We start from the raw sequence: 25,107 nt of genomic DNA, 5'->3' as shown, positions 1-25,107 counted from the left end.
CCATGTACTTTTTATTTTTTTTTTAATCGCCTATCTACATGTTTGCAGGGCACTTGCCCCCATTTTGCTTCCTTTTGCAGTCCCATAAACCTTGCTACGACCATTTTATGGCACAGAAGTTTGGGTCTCCATTGACTTATATAGAGTTCGATTCCGGGATCAAGTTTGGGATCAAGGGATTAAAACTGAACTTTTAATTAAAATCTGGCCAAACACGGTAAACCTGAACTTACATGGGTCCGCTCATCCCTACTTATGAATTTACATACTAGGGTTTCCTGGCTTCAGCTGAGGCTCTGCAAGGGCTGAACCCGGTCATTGTGTGCTATGCAGACTGTCAGGAGTCAGCTCTGGTGCCTGAGTGTTTCTCAGAATACAATTTGCATAGTAGTGGTCAAGTGCCAATGAGCTTTCACACCAGTTTTGCTCAATGGAACAGTGAGAACCAGGAACAGTAGTTAGTTGGCTCGTGACCGCAAATTTCATTGTTGTGATCAATGACCACCACTCAATCTGGCTACAGAGCAGAATCCTGACAGTGTGAATATTACACAATGAGAGGATTTGGCAATCCGCAGTCCGGGTGTATGGAGCGAGGGCCACAATTGTCATACATAGATTATAAAAACTACTCACAGATCTCTCTCTCATGGGACTGATGTGTCACGATTTTAAAAGTCAATCATACCTTGACAGCCTGCGGGTTGCAGATTCACACCAGCTAGAGCGCCACACAGCTGCCCTCCCTTTCATGCTTCCAGTATTACATTAGGGAGTTGCTATATAAACAATTTTCATATGTATTCAGGGTGGAGCTTTAATTAAGAAACAAAAGGGATTCATTTCTATATATCCAAGGTGGGAATTGATGCTCATCAAAGGGGTTCCCAAATTTTGACCACGCTCCATCTGATTACGCCTCGTCGTACCCCCCCAAAAAAAATGAAGGTTTAGCAATCACCATTTACATTCTATTTAAAGTGGCAGTGTGCTGCTGAGAAACTCTGCGTACAATGAGATGTACAAACCCTAAAGGTCCCTTTACACACTGAGACTTTCTAGCGATCCCACCAGCGATCTCGACCTGGCCGGGATCGCTGGAAATCTCTGGTGAGCTGTCAAACAGGCAGACCTGGCCAACGACGTAGCAGCGATACGGACCTGCAGAACGACCAAGCTGGTCGTTGGGGACGTGTCAAAGCAGCTGTATGAAAGGGAAGTCGCTAACGAAGTCGTTATAACGGTGTCAAACACACCGATGCTTGCTGCACAGCGGGAAACAAAGGACCAAAAAATGGTCCTGAATGACTTGTAGCGATCAGCGACCTCACAGCGGGGGCCAGGTCGCTGATGCGTTTCACACACTGCAATGTCGCTGGGGAGGTCGCTATTACGTCACAAAACCGGTGACGTTACAGCGATATCGCTAGCGATGTTGCAGTGTGTAAAGGGACCTTAAAGCAAATTGTCTCTTCCTGCTGTTGTTCCCTGTTATCAGCCTTTCATGCTCCCTGTAGTTTTCTTCATTGGGTGCTAGCCAGAGATCTACCCACAGTGACCATTTTTTTTCACATGTACCCTCCCCCCTTAGAGAAAAAAAAAAGAAAAGAAAGCGCAGAAAGATGGGGGGACGTCTGGCCATACTTTATTTCTGAATGACAAGATCACTAGGTAATAAATATATATAATATATGATATCAGAACCCTTCAATGAGACCAGCGACATATTGCACAGCGACAGTCCCTCTCCCGTAGATGAGGGATGGAACGTTTCCATATTTTATAGCAACAGGGACGACATGGAGGATAAAAAGAAAAACTGATGGAATGTTCTGTGGAGTGAATCAGGGGATCACAGCATATTGGGGGGGTTGTAGTTTTTCAGCCAATTGACATCAGCCGTTTGCAGACTGCCATCCTACAGCACAAAGATTGGGTTATCGTTCAGATCCAGCTGGGCGGTCACAGCGTACCCTCACGGGGATCTACAGACGTTTAATACTCTTCAGCTAGAATTATCAAAATATCGATTTCTATATAGAAGCCATGATAAATTTTAAGAAGACGGGACCCCCCAAACTCCCAACGGAGAATACAGCAAAATGATAAACGTTCTCTTCTCCTGGAGACCACCAGAGAGAGTGCAGATCCACCCCAGACCATGATTATGGGAGACCTCCCCCAAATCCTACAGTAACTGCATCAGTGCATCGCAACCCTGGGTGTCATGGGAGTCACTAGCTATACAGTTTAGTACCAGTAGGGGGAGCGAGACCCATTAAACGCTATGCACTAACGAGAGTGGAGATCCTGTAATATAAAATCAGCCCCCACTTATTGGTGCCTTTGTGTTTATAGACAATCAGAGCTGCAGTGTAAAGTACAGTGTCAGGAGAGAGCAGCAGCCATAGCCTCTGATGAGGCAGAAGCTGACTTTCAGACTACCTGCGACTGCCAGCAGACACTGCCGCTGAGCCAGAGTCACTTCGGTGAAGAAAAGGTTAACGTGTACCTGCACTTTTCAAAATCCATTGACATGTCAGTTGTAATTAGTGGGGTCCGGATCCAGAGACCTCCAAATCTTTGATATGTCTGGATCTAAACATGTAGTTTCACAATTAAAAGTGGTGGTCCAGGTTTGGAAACCTTTACATTATATAAATGCACGTAACAGGGGCTTAAAATGATTTCTGCACCGCTTGCCCTCTATAGCCTCTGTGTAGCAGTGTATTTTAAGCTTAAGAGGTAACTGAGAATCCATCAGTGAGCTCAGTCTAAAGGTCTCTTTGTGGCCTCCTCTTAGCTGGTTTATGACCTCAGACCACATCAAAGCTAAATGTGCAGGTAACCTATGAGAATGTAAAGGCTACAAAGTGTAACCAAATGCAAACGCAAAAATGATGATTTTTTTTTTGTAAGCCCAAAATGCATGCATTTAGATAAGAAAATTGTCCTGAAACGGTGGACAGCCCCTTTAACTATATATTTAGAGTGGATTGCACTTTACCTGGTGTACACCGCAGTATAAAAGAGAAAGCAGCACAATGGGTTAAAGGCTGTTATGAGGTATATGGGACGGGGGGCACAGGGATGTAAGACGTCACATCTTCCGCAATCACGATTGGAGTCATCCAAGCTACTTATACACTGGAGGAGAGAAGCACAATGTCCACTGGATACAGAAAATGAACCTCTGAATGGCACAGAGCGCAGCCATTACGATCTCTGCACATCACCACACAGAAGGGGGTGCTACATATTGTCAGAGGGGAAACACGTGGGGCACGTTCCCGCAGCTTTAATACAAGGATGGGAGATCTGGAGGGAGGAGAGCAGAGGGAGGAACGAACCACGGATGACGACTCATGGAAGGACCAATACTGAACAGACCCAGCGAGCCCCACATTCCCAATTATCAGGAGAGGCAAACACCGACGAGGTATTACCCTGGCTCGGACAAGACTGACGTCAGCCGCCATGTTCCTTCCACAGCCTATGATGACATAATTGGAAATTGGGTTCCCCTCTGCTCTATATCGCCCATCTGACACCCCTCTCCCAATACTCTACCAGTTGGAGCTGTCCCACCCCTCATCTGTAGCAGGTGGCTGACTACTGCCACCCTTTTTGCCCTTTCCTTCGGAATCCCAGTGGCTGTCCCAGTTCTCCCAGCTGTCACTGTTGCTGTTCTTGTTGTTAGAGGTGGTCCCGGACCCCCAAACCTCCCAGCTGTCAGAGCTCTTCCTCTCGGTGGCGTTTTCAGGGAAGGTCCAGCTGTCCCCGCTGGGAGATTTTGTTGGCTTCTTTAATTCTTCCGAGCTGCCAAATGTCTCCCAAAAGGATTTTCCCGGGGTGGCATTCTGATAACTATCGGCACCATCACTGGCCTGCTGGTAGCCTTCTCCAGAATGGGAGCTGCGAGAAAGGAAAAGTCACATTACTCTTCACAGTAATTGCCAATAATGTTCTCCATATATGCAGCCCCTGGCCTGAATCTGTCACCAGGTTCTTGCTACCTCATCTGAGAGCAGCATGATGCAGGCAGAGATCCTGAATTCAATGATGTATCACTTAGCTTACAGGCTGCAGCCAATCTGACAGTGAAAAATTTTAGATTTTGCATGTATCCGAGCTGAGAGCTGCCCCCGCCCACACCAGGCTATCAGTGTGCATTTCCATATACAGAAGCTGCTGATCACAGAGGGGGTGGAGTCGAACTACCACTCACTGCTGAGACCCACTAATGATAAAGATAACAGGCATGGGCTGCTTTCACACATCAGTTTTTTGCCATCAGGCACAGTCCAGCAAAAACATGAAAAAAAGGATCCGGCGTCTGTTGCCGCCGCATCCGTTTTTCCCCCCATAGACTTTCATTAGCACCGGACTGTGCCGGATTGCCTTACGTTTCATCCGTTTTTTGCCGGCAAAATATACTTGTCCGGCGGCCGGATGAAATGTTGAAGTGAATGTTATTGTGTCTGGCAAAAAAAAACCAAAAACAGATTGCGCCGGATCCGGCGTGTTTTATAATGGAAGCCTATGGACGCCAGATTCGGCAAAAAATGGATCCGGCCACCGGATCCGTTTTTTTGAACTGCGCATGCTCAGTATCACACCGGATCTGTCAAAAACTAAAGGAACTGATGGAAAAAACTGATGCAAGTGATCCGTTTTTTGCTGGATTCGTCGCATTAGTTTTTTCGACGGATTGTGCCTGACAGCAAAAAACTGAAGCGTGAAAGCAGCTTTAAGCTAACTTTGCAGGTAAACATAAAAAGGCAGATAACAGAGGCAGGGCTGAAATCTCTGTTTTAACACTTGCATCATGCAGTCTTCAGGTTACATTGCAGAAATCTGCTGAGAGTCCCTGTAAAGACATGGTACTGGGAAATACACTATTTCTTTAAGACCATTTACAGATTTCTCCTTTGTGTCAGTGAATGAAGACATACTGGTTCAGGCCAGTGCCCCCTAATACAACTCCAACCAGGGGGTTTGTTAGGGCCCCATACACATTATGCTACCATCACAAGCGGAGCGCTCCCGTCTTCCCGACAAGACAGCCGCTACCTGACTCCTCTGGAGGCAGCTTTCATCGGCGAAAACAAAATGATCGGCCGTCTGGTATTGGTGGGTCCGGCCAAGTCTAATGTGTATAGAAGCCCCCAACAGGTGGTACTGGAGCAGAGAAGGATCCAGCATATCTAATTTCAGAATGCAGATCCCCTTTGTCCTCAGTGACCAGAGGAGTCTGGCAGAGGCTCTCTCAGAGAACACAGGGTCGTCCAGCTATCTTAAGTCTATGGGGATGGGGGGGGGAGGGCTGTAGAATTTCACCCAGTGGAGGGCACATCAACAGCACAATCCCATCTCCTGCCATTTGTTATACTATGTAGGCGCAGCTGAATCTTCCATCAGGCCGAGGATACTGGATACAATTGTGGTAAATGCCCAGTTTTGTTGTGTACAGCACGGAGGGGGGTAATATTAGCACCAGAGAGCAGATCCAGGCTATATCCAGGTAGGGGAATACACCGTTAAACTTATTGGGTGGGGGATTAGCGGCAGACGATGGTCACTCACCCTTCCATGTTGTCTTCACTTTTGCCTGAAAAAAACGTGGTGACATCTCTCCAGCTCTTGGTACCGACACCCTGAACCTGTAAAATGCACCAGTGTTAGGTGTCACTCACACAGCGCTGGTAATGTGGCAGGGAGACCCCCAGGACCGCCTGTATAACACAAAGCTCTAATATAATGCATTGTGTGTCTTAACCTCTGAGCCACCTCTGTAGCTAAGGCTGCTTTCACACATCCGGTTTTTCTTCTGCGGCACAATCCGGCACTTTGCAGGAAAATCGCAACCGTTTTTTTTTGCTGCCGGTTGCGATTTTCCTGCATAGACTTTAATTAGTGCCGCATTGTGCCGCATGACCTTGCGTTCCGTCCAATTTTTGCCGCATGCGGCAGATTTAGCCGATGCGGCGGCCGGATGGAACGTTGCCTGGCACGTTTTTTCGTGCGGCAAAAAAAAACGCATCGCGCCGCATTCGGCCGATGCGGCGCATCTCTCAATGCATGCCTATGGCGGCCGGATGCGGCGCGATGCGGCAAAAACCGCATCCGGCCGCCGCATGCGGTTTTTGCCACTGCGCATGCTCAGTAGCATGCCGCAAGCGGCAAAAACCGGACGGGCCGCAAGGGAAAAACTTATGCAAAGGATGCGGTGTTTTCACCGCATCCGTTGCATAGCTTGCACAGCCGGATTGAGCCGCAGAGCTCAAGCCGGATGTGTGAAAGTAGCCTAATGCCAAGACTCCCCCAGGATCAGGCGGGCCAAGCTTACACTACATGAGTGCCCATACTCTGGGTTTTGTGCCCATAGCATGGGATTGAAGTCTACCCCCCACTGTACAGCTCGGCATGTCTCAGGGATTGGGTATATAGATTATGAGCTGCTGCAATGACGTCAAATGAAAAAAGGCATGAAAATGACATCACAAAAGGTGGCTCCATCACAAAAGGTGGCTCGCCTAATACAGCAGCTCATGACCACTGAAGTGAATGTAATCAGACACAAGCTTGGGCCGGATACAGCCTAGTGGGAATGTGGCCGGAAATGTACAGGTCGAAAATTTGTGGTCATGTGACCGCATGCTCTCGGCATCGGTGAAGCCTCACAGTGCGCATGATGAGGACTGCAGACTTGTAGCCCAAGGCCAGTGATAGGCCGATATTTCATAAAATGGGACCTTTTAAAAAGGGACCTCAATTTCCTTCTAACCCATTCCTCACTTAAAACAAAGGCATTTGCCCTATACACAACAGAAAATCTCCAGACACACAGGTTTATTGTATCCATTGGGCTGCAGTCGTTTGGGAAAATCCGGTGGCGTTGTCTTGGAAGGAAGAGAATTACAGTGGAACCTCGGTTTATGAGTAACTTGGTGTGCGAATATTTTGCTATATGGGCAAAGCTGGCTGTAAATTTGTAACTCCGTTTACGAGCAATCTTTGCTGTTCGAGCAAATACTCACCGCACACGCTTCCGGTTCCATACTTTCACTGCGCTCTGACCCGCTCTTGCAGTACACACACACACTATGCTTACCTTACCTTCTGTTCCCTCACCGGCCTCCTGGTTCTTGTAGTCCGCCGGTACAGGATGTATATCGGGTAACCATCGCGATGATGGAGGAACTTCCACTGTCAGCGCTTCTCAAAGGCAGCGCACTGACCAATCAGAGGCAAGCGGCTCCTGTGTATGACGTGGACGCTGACAGCGGAAGCTCCTGCATCGTCGCGATGGTTACCAGATACACATACTGTACCTGCGGACTACAAGAACCAGGAGGCCGGCAAGGGAACAGAGGGTAAGGTGAAGAGTGTGTATGTGTGTGTATATATATATATATATGTGTGTGTGTATATATGTGTGTGTATATATGTGAGTATGTATGTATATATACGCGCGCGCGTGCGTGCAATGGCACAATAGGGGACATTGCACAAGTTGTGTAACGAATTGTCTGAGCTTGCATATTTCCTATGGGAAATTTTGCTTTGCTAGACGAGTAACTTGGTTTACAAGCACACTCCCAGAACGGATTGTTCTCGTAAACCAAGGTACCACTGTATATTTTTTATACATTGGTATGCTACACACTATACTTTTTACAATAGGAGTCAATTTGCAATATAATGCACCGTATTCCTTCTGTCACATATATAGGCAAGACTCCAAAAATATACCTCTGACTGAAGGCGTGGACATGCACGCACAGTGTCGTCATGTAAGTACACACGTATATAAAAGGTAGCCCCGAATTACAAACATCTGAGGACCAGATGGCAGGCGGCCTGAGAAGTCAACGGTGAAGTATTCGTTTTTTGGGGTTTTTAAAGATAAACGTTCATAACTAGGTGTCGTACGCAAGACAGATGTTGGTAAGTTGGGGACTGCCTAGTCATAGATACATACCATGGATATAAAAAGTCTGCACGCCTATGTTAAAATGCCAGGTAAACAAAAAAAAATAAAATTTAAAAATAACATTTTCCACCTTTAATGTCACCGATAACCTGTACAAAGTCATTGAACAATAAATCATTTTAGAGGGGAAAATGAAAACACTAAAATAAGGTTGCATAAATGTGAACACCCTCTTATAATTGGACATGGGGTTGTGTTCAGAATAAGTCAATCACATTTAAGTTACAACAGTATTTTCGGTCATTTGATAAAATCAGTCCGACTATGCTGATCAAAGTGTGATGAGATTTTTACGGATGTGGAGACTATAGGAGAAGAGGAAAAAAGATTCTCCATCTTCTCCATTCCGTCCTGTTATTTCGTGTAAATTGGACCACACTTGTATGACATCTGAGTGCAGTCTGATTTTTCACAGACCCATTGAGTTGCATGGCAGAGTGTGATCCAATTTACGGATGCAAATGGCACGTGCTGTAATTTTTCTCTCGGGCTGACTCCATAAGGCTGCTTTCACACCTCCGGTTTTAGCAGAGCCGGCCAATCCGGCTCTAAAACCTATGCAACAGATGTGGCGACAAAACCACATCCTTTGCATAAGTTTTTGACATGCAGCCCGTCCGGTTTTTGCCGCTTGCAACACGCTGAGCATGCGCAGTGGAAAAATCCGCATGCGGCGGCCATAGGCATGCATTGCAAATCGCGCCGCATCAGCCAGATGCGGCGCAATGCGTTTTTTTTTTTTGCCGGACAAAAAAACGTGCCAGGCAACGTTCCATCCGGCCGCTGCATCGGCTAAATCTGCCGTATGCGGCAAAAACAGGACCGAACGCAAGCCAATGCGGCACTAATAAAAGTCTATGCCAAAAAACCGCAACTGGCGGCAAAAAAAAACGGTTGCGGTTTTTCTGCAAAGCGCCGGACTGTGCAGCACAGCAAAAACCAGATGTGTGAAAGCAGCCTTAGATGAAAAAAAAAAAATTAAAAAAACAGACGCAGTGGCTGAGGTTATTGGAGGGGCGGCATGCTGCTCCTCTCTCCCCTGCCATTGCTTGTGTAAAGTATGTTGGCAGGTGGCAGTGCTAGTAGTCAATGACACCAGTGCCACCCCATAGCCTCTAGTACCACCCTCAAAAAAAAAAAAGAGTCATCAGAGGGAGATGCTAGAAGTAATGAATTACACCAGAGCAACCCCACAGCTTCTAGCATCATCTTCAAATAAAGTGTCATCAGGAGGTGGTGCTAGTAGTGCATGATGCCAGCACCATCCTAGAGCCTCTAACACCGCCCTCAAACAAAAAGTCATCAGGGGGGCAGTGCTAGTAGTGAATGACGCCAACGCCACCTCACAGCCTCTAGTTCCGCCCTCAAACAAAGCGTCATCAGAGGGAGATGCTAGAAGTAATGAATTACTCCAGAGCAACCCCACAGCTTCTAGCATCGTCCTCAAAGAAAGTGTCATCAGGGGGTGGTGCTAGTAGTGAATGACGCCAACGCCACAGCTTCTAGCACCACCCTTAAGCAAAGCGTCATAAGGGGCGGTGCTTGTGTCATTCGCTACTTTAAGCACTGCTCACTGATGATGCTTTGAGGGCGGTGCTAGAAGCTCTTGGGCGGAGTGGTGTCATTCACTACTTCTAGCACCGCCCCTGCCAACATCTTTCACACACAAGCAATGGAAGCGGTGGCAGAAATTAGCAGCATGCAGTCACTGCACTAACCTCGGCCATAGCGTCCTTTACGCATCATCCAGTATATCCTCAGAGGCCGAGGAGCAATAAACTAGTAAGGAACTGCAGCGCCGCCTCCAAGTAACGTCCTATTCTAGGAGGGGCCAAGGACGTTGCGGAAAGTGAGTGCAGCCCCTGCTTCCTGTGACGTCAAGTCTGAGACTCCTCTCAAACGAAACGTCACAGGAGGTGCAGTAAAAATAAAAAAACACCTTACGGTATTAGATGGGGAAAACTATAGGGAGTTGTCTAATGAAGATAATTACAAAAGTGGTTGGGGGATAGGGATAGATAGTTAGAAAATACATTATAGGTGTCGGACCACCACTTTAAGAGTGTGCATATTTATACAACCACATTATTTCAGTTTATTCCCCAATAGAGTTGTACAGAAAGGCGACAAAGGTGGAAAAAGAGCTAAAAGATTCTTCTTGGTGTGATTTTTTTATTTTTTTAAATATAAAAAACTTGGCACTTTAACAGGGGTGTGTAAACTTTTTATATCACACATTTTTTATGAACCCCGCCATATATACACATTATATACAGGATACCGGCTACGACACATGGAGCCAGTATTCGGTTGATACTTGTCATAACTCACCAGCATCATGTCCGCAGGAGGCCAGCATGGACAGTAAAGGACAAATACAGATTAGACAAGGATTTGGACATGTACAATGCGGCACAGCGGGCATCTCCTACTCCAAAGTGATTTCAAGGCATAACGTCCCCTCGGAGGATTTAAAGGGGAATGAGAAGGGGGTTGGCTTTGCTAGTCAGCCAGCCTCCTCCAGCATCAGCACCGATTTCACAGGAAACTCTCGTGTCAAACCCAAGCCAGATGTAGAACTACCGGTGCCAGTATCTCAAGATCAAGCACCTTCTCATCCAATCACTTCTAACATTTTCTTAAGCCCCCTGAATTGGGGGGGGGCAATTGCCCACATTACACCTTGGATTGGAGATGCCTACTAGGCGCCAGCACAACTCCTACCTTTGATGCTATAACAGACATTGAACTGGTGACATCTTCTAAGATACGACCATCTTTCACCTGTTGGTTTGAAAAGGGGAGGACAAGGTATGTGAGCTCATGAAGGAATAAGGAGGACGGCAGGAGGAGCGGAGGGGAATCGTCCTAATCACAGCTGTACTTTTAAACATCTTCTTACACTAAGGCATACATAGTGTTCAATAAATTTGCAAATACTTTTTTTTTTTCGTTACATCTAATCTCAAGTCACATCCAGAGCTGCATTTACGGGATTATAATCCTCCCGATTTAAGCTAGAAAAAGCCCAACAGGCATCCTCGTGCGGCATCTAGTGTGCGGCATCTAGTGTGCGGCATCTAGTGTGCGGCATCTAGTGTGCGGCATCTAGTGTGCGGCATTTTGAGAGCCGCAGCGTTTGTGCCATAACACTGCAGAGTACAGCAGGCGACCCGCCCGTCAGAACGGTGCAGAAGAAAAAAAAAGCAGCATGCGGCTCTGGATGTGAATGGACTAGACCATATACTAACATTTATGTACTCGGCATATTAGCAAAATGTTTAAAAGTAAAGCTTTGATGTAAGTGATAGCAGAGCAGTGTGCAGGTAGTGTGGATTATAAAGAGCATATCTGCAATGCTACACAGTACAAAAAAGCTGAGTCACTGTGTACATACACTACTTACCCTATACTAATCCAGAGTTACATCCGGTATTACACTCCAGAGCTGCACTCACTATTCTGCTGGTGGAGTCACTGTGTACATACATTACATTACTTAGCCTATACTAATCCTGAGTTACATCCTGTATTATATTCCAGAGCTGCATTCACTATTCTGCTGGTGGAGTCACTGTGTACATACACTACTTATGCTGTATTATACTCCAGAGCTGCACTCACTATTCCGCTGGTGGAGTCAATGTGTACATACATTACTTATCCTGTACTGAGGCTGACTTGCATGATGGATTATACTCCAGAGCTGCACTCACTATTCTGCTGGTGCAGTCACTGTGTACATACATTACATTACTTATCCTGTACTGATCCGGAGTCACATCCTGTATTATACTCCAGAGCTGCACTCACTATTCTGCTGGTGCAGTCACTGTGTACATATACTACTTATCCTTTACAGATCCTGAGTCACATCCTGTATTATACTCCAGAGCTGCACTCACTATTCCGCTGGTGGAGTCAATGTGTACATACATTACTTATCCTGTACTGAGCCTGAGTCACATCCTGTATTATACTCCACAGCTGCACTCACTATTCCGCTGGTGGAGTCAATGTGTACATACATTACTTATCCTGTACTGAGCCTGAGTCACATCCTGTATTATACTCCACAGCTGCACTCACTATTCTGCTGGTGCAGTCACTGTGTACATGCATTACATATGCTGTATTATACGCCAGAGCTGCACTCACTATTCTGCTGGTGGAATCACTGTGTACATACACTACTTATTGTGTACTGATCCTGAGTCACATCCTGTATTATACTCCAGAGCTGCACTTACTATGCTGCAGTATTTCAGGAGGGGTACAGCCTACAATGCATGAGTTATGTAAAAAGTGACTCAACGTTATAATTGTGAGCCTCTGGTAACATGCCCTTGAGGCGAGCGTGAAATAAGCAGCGTGTGTCGGTGGTTACAGATGTGATCGCTTGTGCATCATGCGTGATCGGGAACTGATTAAGGAATGCAGCAAACGGACGAAAAATCTGGTAGAGTTAAAGATCTGCGGGGAAGAAAGGGTTATAAAGCAGAAATGGTGTAGAGGGCGGATGGCGGAGACATGCAGCCGGACGGCACCAGAGACGCAACGACACAGAGGCACATGTGGCTTGTGAGGTAATCCCCGCGCGGAGCCCACAACCAGCAGAGACCATCGTAGCACATGGTGAAGACACCGGGAAGTTACCTTCTCCTGGGCTGGTTTGACAACGGATTCATTAATAGTCTGGCCTAGCTCAGAGGCCTATCCGGGAGAGAAAGAAGAGGACAGACGTCAGGGAGGAGGACGAGGCTCCACCACACGCACGGACCACGTATGCGCAGGACAACACATGCAAACCAGATCAATGGAGACAAGTCATGCAGAGGGGGAGGTGAGAACGGACACAGCCGGTGAGACGGGGGTCATATCTAGGAGCCGGCAGGACCATACGAGGTATATAGGATAGATTACATATAAATGTTCAGCAAGTCCTGGACTGATCAGTTATGTGTCATCTACTCCAGTCACATCCAAAGCTGCATTAAGGATCCTGGGTAAAATCCGGGTGCGCAAGACCGACCCACAGGAATGGTGCTGGGCGCGCCACTGGCCCACAGGGGTGATGCTGTTTGCTCAACCGACCCACGGGGTGGGGGGGGGTTGGGTGCTGTGCACGCCACAGACCCACTGAGGGTGGTGCGGTGCGTGCAACCCACACAATACAAAGGGTGCACAGCTGCATTGCCTTGCAGACAGCTCTGGATGTGAATGGAGTAGAAACACATGACTATATGATTTACACTGAGATCCTCTAGATCATTAGGCAGAATGGCCGCCCGCACCCTGGGATATGACCAGCAGAAGGAGGCACAGGCAGATGGAAATGGAAGGGGGTTGGTTGAGCGGGGTTTAGAGGAGAGAGGGGAGAGGCTCAGATAATACAAACATACTTGCTACAAAGACCAGGCCTGGGCTATGGAAAGGAAACACATGAAAGAAGAGACCTTGGGACCTGGCTGGACAGACAGCGCACAGACAGGACGGCCACATACGGACCATGCACACATCTATATATATGATGCCTGGATTACCGAGTCCGCTGGATGCTTGTTCCCTCCCCAAAACTGCACAAGGGCAGTGATGGCGGGGGAGGGGGAGAAGAGACTAACTTTAGTGATTATACAGAGACCCCGCGAGATTCTCACTCCTTAAGGCGGCAACTGATCTTCCTAATAATGCTGTACCCAAAACCAGGCACCAGGTAGTGGCTAGAAATGTCTCCGGCACATCAACAGAATCGAGAGGGTCCCCCGTTACACTCCCCTCAGTCTTGTGTACCTGGACGGCACTTACTGGGGCAAGGGCAGTTGTGAGGCACTAAAAGTACAGACTCCTGAGAAAAGATACCTGGAAACAATCAGCGAGCTGATACATCCGGTATTATTTTACACTTCTGGATGCAGAACTTCCAGGGCATGGCGGCATCTGACCATGAATGGCCTAATGTGTCCAGCCCAGCTCAGATCACGTGGGCAGCAGTCCGCAGACTACAAAAGACATTTCCTACACTTGTCTTCACATCACCACACCATTATTCCTGCAAATCCCTATATAAGACACTAGTACACCAGACCCAACTTGCTGATGGTTTCCATGTGTGTCAATTCAAATAATCTGAAGACATTTTTAGAACTTGCTCCCAAAATGTCACCACTTCCTTCTTTATCCCATGCCCGCCCTCGCTCATTGCCATGAAAACCAGCCTGCATCATATAAAGAAGAACAAGCGGGGTATAATAGGTAAGGTATCTCCGTAATGACCATACACTAGGAAATAAAACATTTCACAACGGAGGAGGGGGTCACAATGAACACAGGCTGGATGGGAGTAGAACAACATGGCAGCGCCGTCCATAGGCTCCGTCAGGTATTAGTCAGGTGACAATCATTTTAACGAGGCTTATCTGTAATTCTGGAAGAAGGTAGCCATGTTTTTCTAATCTCAAACAACCCCTTTAAAAAGGTAATCTGTCAGCAGGTTTTTGTTATGTAATCTGAGAGTAGAAGGATTATCGGGCAGAGAGCTCAATTACTGTCTTACTACTGCAACAAAATCAGATTTATCAGCAGGAGATCATCATTACAGGACTAGGTGTCTCGTGCCTACTAGTAGGGTCCTGTATAACCCCGCCCCCATCACTGATTGGCAGCATTCTGTCAGTGTACACAGAAATCAGCCAATTAGTGGTGGGGGCGGGGTTATACAGGACCCAGCATTGTGAGCACTGATAAATCTGCAGCAGAGAAAGCGTGATGGTGTCAAAATTAAAGCATGCGGCCAAATAAGTGACACATCACTGCAATCTGGGTCTCAGCCCCTACATCATGCTGCTCTCGGATTGCGTAGCAAATACTTGGTGACAGATTCCCTTTAAGTATAGTAATACACAGTGTAGTAATGACAGCTGTTTGCCTATTAGAGATCCAGCAGTAACATGTAAATAGGTGTACCTTCATTAATATATATATATTATACCGCCATTATTCTCTATGTACCCGGCGCTCTAGATATACAAGCTGTATCCTATGGTCCCATGTGTACACCTCGGAGAGGTGAGCGATGCCTCCCACAGAATTAGGTGCTATCATATATCTGGAAGTGCTCGCTCTTGGGTACTGGCGTGGTATAAGGTCCATATAGACCAAAAGTATTTAACCCTTTAGTACCAACCTTCTGTGTTGCTTGTGTTCCCAACTTGGATGCCTGAAAAATAAAAAAAATAACATTATCTTTTGGGATAAAGGAGAGACCCCTACACTCCCATATGAGGAACACCGTACTCCCACCTTTCCTGACTATACCAGCTGGTCGCCGGTTGGGCTGTACTGTGGCTAGCCGACCTTTGTGATGGTAATGAGCTGACCCAATGCAAAAACACAGAGGTCTGAGGCAAGAAGGGAATTTTGTTTACTTACCGTAAATTCCTTTTCTTCTAGCTCCAATTGGGAGACCCAGACAGTGGGTGTATAGCTACTGCCTCTGGAGGCCGCACAAAGAACTACACTTAAAAGTGTAAGGCCCCTCCCCTTCTGGCTATACACCCTCCCGTAGGAGTACAGATTCCTCAGTTTTAGTACCAAAGCAAGAAGGAGGAAAGCCAATAACAGTTTCAAAAACAAATTCAATCCGATAACAAGATCGGAGAACTTAAGAAACAACATGAACAACATGTGCACCCGAAAAACGAAACCCTAAGAACAAATAGGGCGGGTGCTGGGTCTCCCAATTGGAGCTAGAAGAAAAGGAATTTACGGTAAGTAAACAAAATTCCCTTCTTCTTTTTCGCTCCTAATTGGGAGACCCAGACAGTGGGACGTCCAAAAGCAGTCCCTGGGTGGGTAAAAAGATACCACATGAACGGGCTGTCAGACAGCCTCTTCCTACAGGTGGGCCACCGCCGCCTGAAGGACCTGTCTACCTAGGCTGGCATCTGCCGAAGCGTAGGTATGCACTTGATAGTGTTTGGTAAACGTGTGCAGACTCGACCAGGTAGCCGCCTGGCACACTTGCTGAGCCGTAGCCTGATGCCGCAATGCCCAGGACGCACCCACGGCTCTGGTAGAATGGGCCTTCAGTCCAGATGGAATCGGAAGCCCAGCAGAACGGTATGTGTGAAGAATTGGTTCCTTGATCCACCGCGCCAGGGTGGATTTGGAAGCTTGCGATCCCTTATGCTGACCAGCGACTAGGACAAAGAGCGCATCAGAACGGCGTAGAGACGCCGTGCGAGAAATGTAAATCCTGAGTGCTCTCACCAGGTCCAACAGATGTAAACCCTTTTCAAATTGGTGAACTGGATGCGGACACAAAGATGGCAAAGTGATATCCTGATTGAGATGAAAGGAAGAAACCACCTTGGGAGAAAACTCTGGAATTGGACGCAGTACTACCTTGTCTTGGTGAAACACCAGGAAGGGAGATTTGCAAGATAACGCCGCTAGCTCGGACACTCTTCGAAGAGACGTGACCGCCACAAGAAAAACTACCTTTTGTGAAAGCCGAGAAAGGGGAACCTCTTTCAAAGGCTCGAAAGGCGGCTTCTGGAGAGCAATGAGAACCTTGTTCAGATCCCAGGGTTCCAATGGCCGTCTGTAAGGAGGAACGATATGACAAACTCCTTGGAGAAACGTGCGTACTTTAGAAAGCCGTGCCAAGCGCTTCTGAAAGAATACGGATAGCGCGGAGACTTGACCCTTAAGCGAGCTAAGCGACAAACCTTTTTCCAACCCAGACTGCAGGAAGGAAAGAAAAATTGGCAATGCAAATGGCCAGGGAGAAAACCCTTGAGCCAAGCACCACGCTAAGAATATCTTCCACGTTCTGTGATAGATCTTAGCTGAGGATGGTTTTCTAGCCTGTCTCATTGTGGCAACAACTTCATGAGATAAACCTGAGGCCGCTAGGATCCAGGACTCAATGGCCACACAGTCAGGTTCAGGGCCGCAGAATTCAGATGGAAAAACGGCCCTTGAGACAGCAAATCTGGACGGTCTGGTAGTGTCCACGGTTGGCCTACCGTGAGATGCCACAGATCCGGGTACCACGACCTTCTTGGCCAATCTGGAGCGACGAGTATGGCTCGATGGCAGTCGGACCTGATTTTCCGGAGAACTCTGGGTAACAATGCTAGAGGTGGGAACACATAGGGGAGTCGGAATTGCGACCAATCCTGAACCAAGGCGTCTGCCGCCAGTGCTCGGTGATCGTGAGACCGTGCCATGAAAACTGGGACCTTGTTGTTGTGCCGTGACGCCATCAGATCGACGTCCGGCGTCCCCCAGCGGCAACAGATCTGCTGAAACACGTCCGGGTGAAGGGACCATTCTCCTGCGTCCATGCCCTGGCGACTGAGAAAGTCTGCTTCCCAGTTTTCCACGCCTGGGATGTGAACTGCGGATATGGTGGACGCTCTGCTTTCCACCCACGTCAAAATCCGTTGGACTTCTTGAAAAGCTTGGCGACTGCGTGTTCCCCCTTGGTGGTTGATGTACGCCACCGCCGTGGAATTGTCCGACTGAATCCGAATCTGCTTGCCTTCCAGCCATTGTTGGAAGGCTCGCAGGGCAAGATAGATTGCTCTGATTTCCAGAACATTGATCTGCAGGGTGGACTCTTCCTGAGTCCACGTCCCCTGAGCCCTGTGGTGGAGAAACACCGCTCCCCACCCTGATAGGCTCGCATCCGTCGTGACCACTGCCCAGGACGGGGGAAGGAACGACTTTCCCTGTGACAATGAGGTGGGGAGAAGCCACCAACGCAGAGAGTCCTTGGCAGTCTGAGAGAGGGAGACAGTCCTGTCGAGGGACGTCGATTTCCCGTCCCATTGGCGTAGAATGTCCCATTGTAGAGGGCGCAGATGAAACTGCGCGAACGGGACTGCCTCCATTGCTGCTACCATCTTTCCTAGGGAATGCATGAGGCGCCTCAGTGAGTGCGACTGGCTCTGAAGGAGAGATTGCACTCCAGTCCGTAGCGAGCACTGCTTGTCCAGTGGAAGTTTCACTATCGCTGAGAGAGTATGAAACTCCATGCCAAGATAAGTCAGAGATTGGGTCGGGGTTAGATGAGACTTTGGAAAGTTGATAATCCACCCGAAACTCTGGAGAGTGTCTAGTGCCACCTTCAGACTGTGTTGGCATGCCTCTTGAGAGGGTGCCTTTATAAGCAGGTCGTCTAGATACGGGATGACCGAGTGACCCTGCGAGTGCAGAACAGCTACTACTGCTGCCATGACTTTGGTGAAGACCCGGGGGGCTGTTGCCAGACCGAAAGGTAACGCTACGAACTGCAGGTGTTCGTCGTGTATGACGAAGCGTAGGAAACGCTGATGCTCTGGTGCGATCGGCACGTGGAGATACGCATCCTTGATATCTATTGATGCTAGAAAATCTCCTTGAGACATTGAGGCTATGACGGAGCGTAGGGATTCCATCCGGAACCTCCTGACTTTTACGTGTCTGTTGAGCAACTTTAGATCCAGGACGGGTCGATACGATCCGTCCTTTTTTGGGACCACAAACAGATTGGAGTAAAAACCGTGACCTTGTTCCTGAAGAGGGACGGAGGTCACCACTCCTTCCGCCTTTAGAGCGGCCACCGCCTGCAACAGAGCATCGGCTCGGTCTGGTGGTGGAGAAGTTCTGAAGAAACGAGTTGGCGGACGAGAACTGAACTCTATCCTGTACCCGTGAGACAGAATATCCCTCACCCAACGGTCTTTGACGTGTGACAGCCAGATGTCGCCAAAGTGGGAAAGCCTCCCACCGACCGCGGGTGTGGGAATCGGAGACCGCAAGTCAGGAGGACGCCGTCTTGGCAACGGTTCGTCCGGCTGTCCTTTTTGGGCGTGACTGAGACCTCCAAGAATCTGAGCGTCTCTGGTCTTTTTGAGTCTTTTTTGACGAGGCGAATTGGGACCTGCCCGGTCCTCGAAAGGACCGATAACCAGACTGACCCTTCCTCTGTTGGGGTTTGTTTTGTCTGTGTTGCGGTAAGGATGAGTCCTTACCCTTGGAGTGTTTGATGATTTATCCAAACGCTCTCCAAACAATCGGTCACGAGAAAAAGGCAAATTGGTTAAGCACTTCTTGGAATGAGAATCTGCTTTCCAATGTCTCAACCACAGGGCCCTACGCAAAACAACGGAGTTGGCTGACGCCACTGCCGTGCGGCTTGTAGCGTCAAGAACAGCATTAATCGCGTACGACGCGAATGCCGCCATTTGCGAGGTCAATGGTGCTACCTGCGGGGCAAATGCACGTGTGACTGAGTCGACTCGCGCAAGCCCGGCTGAGATAGCTTGGAGTGCCCATACGGCCGCAAAAGAAGGCGCTAATGACGCTCCAATCGCTTCATAGATGGATTTCAGCCAGAGCTCCATCTGCCTGTCAGTGGCATCTTTAAGTGCCGCTCCATCTTCAACTGCAACCAAGGATCTAGCTGCAAGCCTGGAAATTGGAGGATCCACTTTTGGACACTGGGTCCAACCCTTGACCACCTCAGGGGGAAAAGGATAGCGTGTATCTTTAAGCCGTTTAGGAAAACGCCTTTCAGGATAAGCGTGGGGTTTCTGGATTGCGTCTCTAAAGTCAGCGTGGTCCAGAAAAGTGCTTAAAGTACGCTTAGGGAATCTGAAATGGATTCTCTCGTGCTGCGAAGCTGACTCCTCCACAAGAGGAGCTGGTGGGGAAATATTTAACATCTTATTGATGTTAAATATAAGATCATTAACTATGGCGTCACCATCTGGTGTATCTAGATTGAGAGCGGTCCCAGGATCAGAATCCTGATCAGTTACGTCCGCCTCATCACCCATAGATTCATCTCGCTGGGATCCTGACCATTGAGATGAATGTGAAGGCCCGTCATAGCGAGCCCGCTTAGGCTGCCCGGGGCCATCGTCCGAGTCAGAGTCTTCACCCTGAGGTGTATATGCCCGTCCCGGAGCTTGGAGCTGAGGGGGACCAGGGGGCAATGATTGCACAGTGTCCGTGGCCTGAAGTACAGGCCTAGCTCGCAATGTGTCAAGAATTTGTGACATAGTGAGAGACATTCTGTCAGCAAAAGCTGCAAACTCAGTTCCTGTCACCTGGACAACATTCACAGGTGGTACACCCTGGGTCACGTCCAGCAGAGGTCCCGACTGTGCAAGCGCCGCAGGGGCCGAGCACTGCACACAATGGGGGTCCGTGGAGCCTGCCGGTAGAAAAGTCCCACATGCGGTGCAGGAAGCATATAATGTCTGTGCCTTGGCACCCTTGCGTTTTACGGACGACATGCTGCTGGCTCTCTGCAATGTGAGAGAGTCTATAGCCAAAGGGCGACCAGCGCTATGTAATCCCAAGTATTTGTAGAAACAAAATACTAAGAATACTACTGGCACAAGAGGGGGTGAGCCCTGAGGGCTGCTTACCGCCCGCTGAATAGCGGGTAAGAGGCGCAGATTCCTTGTCTGGGTCTCCCCGGCTCCCCTCTGCAGCTCAGCGTGTCAGCAGGAATGGCTGCCGGCGTCTGTGGAGAGGGGCGGTCCGTGGGAGTTCCCAAACAAAAGTGCGGGAAACAGTGTCCCCTCTGTGCCGATTGTGAGGGCTGGAGTATGTAAAAACGACTCCAGCCCTCGGCGCTGATGCACTGGCCAGCGTCCCGCCCCTCTCCTGACTGGCAGGTCTGGGGGCGGGAACGAACGGAAGCAGGCCGCAAAAGCCGGGGACTCGAGTTATCAGCGCGGCCGCCGTAAAAGCGCGGGCCGCGCTGAAGTCCCCGGCGCACCACAAGTGCCAGCCGCGCCGCAGTCCCAGCGGCCGGCGTGACCGATAGAAGTGGCCAGCGTCCCGCCCCTCTCCTGACTGGCAGGTCTGGGGGCGGGAACGAACGGAAGCAGGCCGCAAAAGCCGGGGACTCGAGTTATCAGCGCGGCCGCCGTAAAAGCGCGGGCCGCGCTGAAGTCCCCGGCGCACCACAAGTGCCAGCCGCGCCGCAGTCCCAGCGGCCGGCGCGACCGTGTCCCAATAGTGTGCCTGCTTCAGCGAAGCTGAATGAGGCTATGGCACAAGCGCCGCAGCGCTGATGTCCCCCGGCGCACTACAACACCCAGCATGCTGCGGTGTGAGCGCCAAATGCACGGGGACACAGAGTACCTTGAGGAAGCAGGGCCATGTCCCTGATGTACTCCGCTCCATCCAGCATCTTCTCCAGGGGCTGTAGATGGAGCACGGTCTCAGTGCCTGGAGACCAGTAAATCCCACTTCACCCAGAGCCCTGTAAAAAGGGATGGGGAAGGAATCAGCATGTGGGCTCCTGCCGCCGTACCCGCAATGGGTACCTCAACCTTACAAACACCTCCGACATACAGTGGGGTGAGAAGGGAGCATGCTGGGAGCCCTGTATGGGCCCTCTTTTCTTCCATCCGACATAGTCAGCAGCTGCTGCTGACTAAAAACAATGGAGCTATGCGTGCGTGTCTGACCTCCTGCGCACAAAGCTAAAACTGAGGAATCTGTACTCCTACGGGAGGGTGTATAGCCAGAAGGGGAGGGGCCTTACACTTTTAAGTGTAGTTCTTTGTGCGGCCTCCAGAGGCAGTAGCTATACACCCACTGTCTGGGTCTCCCAATTAGGAGCGAAAAAGAAAACACAGTAACCGGAGCAATAAAACTGTGAATCAATGACGGCTTGAACCAACTGGACTCTCAACTTGGTTTGTTTCACCCAATTTCCCTCTTTAAAGACACATGCAATACCAGATGTGGACACTAGATGGAGCAGTAGTGGGTAAATCCAAATTTACTTACACTTTCCTTCGCAGCGGAGGCAAATTTACTTGCTCCAACAGTGAAGCTGCTCCAACCCTGAAGGGGCAAGATAATAATTAACAATGCGGGAAATAACAGAACAAGGCGGTAGAGAAGCCAAAACTAGATCTGCAGCCCATGTACTACAACTCCCAGACATACCGAGTACAGTGAGGTCATTGCGTTATTCAGAAAATCATCTTCTTTCTTTGGTGGATTGACAGTGTTGCCAAAGCCGACATATCTGTTCTCCTGGTTTCCAACACCCCCGCCGCTGGAAGGCAAGAGTTAATTAGTGGGGAATCCAAATTAAAGGGGTTGTCCACTACTTGGACAAGCCCTACTCATGCCCCTTGTTCGCCTCCATAACATATAGATAAGCCTACACTCACCTCCGATGCCGCCGCGGTTCCAGCAATGTCTAAAGTCGCGTTCCCCGGCCTATGTGACATTGTTATGACACCCAGGCCCCGCGGACATTGGAGCAGGATGCAAGCGCTGAATGTACTTTCTGTTCAAACGTGTAAAGGTGCGGTGAAGGAAGTCGGAACTGATTGGTCGCGGGGATCATGTGTTATAACAATGTCACATGGGCCCCGGGAACGCAACTTCAGGCATCTCTGAAACCGCAGCCGCACCGGAGGTGAGTATAGGCTTATTTATTTTTACGGTGGCAAGCAACGGGAATGAGAAGGGGTTTTCCAAGTAGTGGACAACCCCTTTAATAAAAGAGACAAATTTTAGGCAAATATGATACATAAAAATTACAAGTTATTTTCTTAAAGGGATCCTGTCAGATGCAATGTGCCCCCATAACCATGAGCAGTTCTGTGTACATATTGCTACTCCCTGCCTAACCAGCCCTGTATACACTAGCATAGATAAAGAGATCTTTATAAAAAGTATTTCTAAATATCTTTTATGATATGCTAATGAGGCCAGCAACTAGTCCCAAGGGCATTACTTCCTCTGGCTAGTCGGCCCCTTTAGCATGTAAGCACATCCCTATGGGCGTGCTAACATGCGAATGAATACGCAGCGTCAGAGGCATGGTCGCGCTCACCTCTGCTGCCACTGCTGGATTTCGGCTCGGTGCGCATGATCCCTGGACTGCCTTTCATGCATACTATGAAGCCTGGTGTACGCATCCTGGCTTCAAACTGGTGTAGTGCGCATGACCGGAAGTCCGGGGACGTTGTGATCTTGCGCACTGAGCCGAAAACCAGCGGTGGTGGCAGAGGTGAGAGCGACCAAGGGAAGTAACGCCCTTGCGACTAGTCACTGGCCTCATCAGCATATGATAAAAGATCTTTAGAAAAAGTATTCCTTTATCTATGCTAGTGTATACAGGGCTGGTTAGGCAGGGATTAGCAATATGCACCCAGAACTGCTCATGGTTCTGGGTGCAAATTGTACCTGACAGCTTCCCTTTAAAGGGGTTGCCCAAAATTAGGAAAACATGGCTGGTTTTTTTTTTTTTTTTTTTTTTTTTTTTTATATATATATACAAAAGTGCCATCCCAGTCTACAGGTCCTATGTGGTACAGCAGCTCAGTTCTATTCACTTCCAAGAACAAATCAGTAAATCCAGAATGGTTTCATATCATAGCATTGGCCCAATGTGGTAATTTATTACCAACAAGCCTATTATGGCATTATCTATAGTCGCAGGCTGCTCTCCTTCCACCACAGTGTAACCCTGTACACCATGCATGAACCAGGAGGAACAGGATGAAGAGGACAAGTAACATAAGGACAGGAGAGGGGAGTTCCTAAAGATGAAAACCCAAAACATGGAGAATCCAGGCAAAATGTCCACAGAGAACCTACCCCTGATAGGAATTAACATCATCGTTCAACCAGTCCTCGAATGCTTTGTCCCCTGGGGCGGCTCCGGTGTGACCTCCGGTGTTTGAACTGTGAATAGAGAAGAAGGGAAACTTAGCATCAAATGCGGGAGAATCCACAATGAACGTCCCCCAGATAGCCCTTACCGGTGAGAAGAGCCCCCCATCATCTTAGGCTGAGGGGGAGTCCAGTTCTTGGCAGATGAAGTCTCTTCAGACCATTCCTGACCTTCAGCCAATGTGGCAACCTGTACAAAGATGACCCAAATAAGAGACATATAAGACGCTCACACAAAAATCCTACAAAAAACAACAACTGTGTACACTATGAGCCGTATCATTAAAAAAGATCTCTATTAATCAATGCATGAGTTAAAAAAAACATAAATAAAAAAAATGGGGAACCACTAGGTGGCAGCATAACCAAGGAAACAGGCAACCTGCCAGGAACAAAGGGTAAAAAAGGGAGGAGGTGACTAACAATTATACCACATGGGAGGTCGCTGTTGATGCCGACGATTACCATGTGGAAATATAAAGAGAACACACAAGAGTGCATAACTATCCGTCATCTTGGCGACTTGTAATATTGGTAGAATATACACTAGATTAGGGATCATGATTCCCTATGTATCATATAAGAGGGCAGGACAGCTATGGAGTCACCTTATCCCGGTAGAGGGCCGCCGCTTTGCTGTTGTACTTCTCCTGCAGACTCCAGCAAGGGTCGTAGTCTTCCTGAGACTCCAAGAAGTGGCGGAACTTGCCGTTACCCCCGGCCTTCATCTTCTCCAGCTCCACATCCTTCCACTTGTCCATAGTGACCGAGCGCACAAAGCTGAGGAGAGAGGAGAGCTCAGTAAGTTCTGCTGCTCAGTGGTGACGGTGGCATGAGCTCATCTTCACCCTCCGCCCATGTAATGAAGGTCCTAGCGCCACCTTGGTGGACCATTAAACGGAATCTGACAGCTGGTGCCGCCTGAACCAGAATGTATCATTACAGACAGAATTTCTTTTCTTATTCTGAAACGATCTGGTGCTGCAGAAAAAAAACCAAAACGGTCCGGACGTTCGGCTCGAGTCACTAGTCCAAAAGTCTGGTCTGGCAGCTTCCTCTCATACCCCTTGAATGACAAGTCTCTCCTCTTATATGCACCCCTATAGGGAGAAACATGCAACTAAAGGGGAGCAGACCAAGGAGAGGCCGCCAGGATCCGACCTCATGGATTAGTCTCAGGAGCGGCACAGACCCAAATGGAAAAATTCCCTAGCCGGAACGACTCAGACAATGTGGCTCAGGGAGCATTTATCAGCCGTCAGGTTCCCCTAAGAAGGTTATTGCCCCCTTAATTTAGGACCTGCTATGTACGTCATGAGTAGTGACCCTGCCTTTGATGCAGGCTGAAACATTCAACCTTCATCTGCCTCTACACAGCCACAGATTCAGCCTTCATCTGCCTC

The 25,107-nt window shown here is 48.7% G+C and overlaps 1 protein-coding gene across 6 annotated transcripts in view; it reads right to left on the bottom strand.

Moving 5' to 3' along the window:
* Window positions 1-1,629: 1,629 nt before the first annotated feature.
* ARFGAP1 (ARF GTPase activating protein 1) overlaps window positions 1,630-25,107 on the bottom strand; it is a 37,639-nt gene continuing 14,161 nt past the window's right edge. Inside the window, exons 4-14 of one of the 6 annotated variants that reach the window (XM_075350426.1) lie at window positions 24,313-24,484; window positions 23,794-23,894; window positions 23,630-23,716; window positions 21,962-22,073; window positions 21,800-21,856; window positions 15,180-15,212; window positions 13,540-13,572; window positions 12,653-12,709; window positions 10,721-10,780; window positions 5,587-5,663; window positions 1,630-3,915 (exon numbers count right to left, since the gene is read on the bottom strand). In XM_075350426.1, the coding sequence (XP_075206541.1) occupies window positions 3,567-3,915; window positions 5,587-5,663; window positions 10,721-10,780; window positions 12,653-12,709; window positions 13,540-13,572; window positions 15,180-15,212; window positions 21,800-21,856; window positions 21,962-22,073; window positions 23,630-23,716; window positions 23,794-23,894; window positions 24,313-24,484 (1,138 nt within the window). In that variant the 3' untranslated portion in view covers window positions 1,630-3,566. The remainder of the gene's footprint in view (window positions 3,916-5,586; window positions 5,664-10,720; window positions 10,781-12,652; window positions 12,710-13,539; window positions 13,573-15,179; window positions 15,213-21,799; window positions 21,857-21,961; window positions 22,074-23,629; window positions 23,717-23,793; window positions 23,895-24,312; window positions 24,485-25,107) is intronic. The other 5 variants (XM_075350427.1, XM_075350430.1, XM_075350428.1 and 2 more) reach the window with 5 other exon arrangements.

This window comes from Anomaloglossus baeobatrachus, chromosome 5 (genome assembly GCF_048569485.1).
Source record: "Anomaloglossus baeobatrachus isolate aAnoBae1 chromosome 5, aAnoBae1.hap1, whole genome shotgun sequence".
In the NCBI taxonomy this organism is placed as follows: domain Eukaryota; kingdom Metazoa; phylum Chordata; class Amphibia; order Anura; family Aromobatidae; genus Anomaloglossus; species Anomaloglossus baeobatrachus.
The sequence above is the reverse complement of the archived record's forward strand: the minus strand, read 5'-3'. Positions and strand labels throughout refer to the sequence as shown.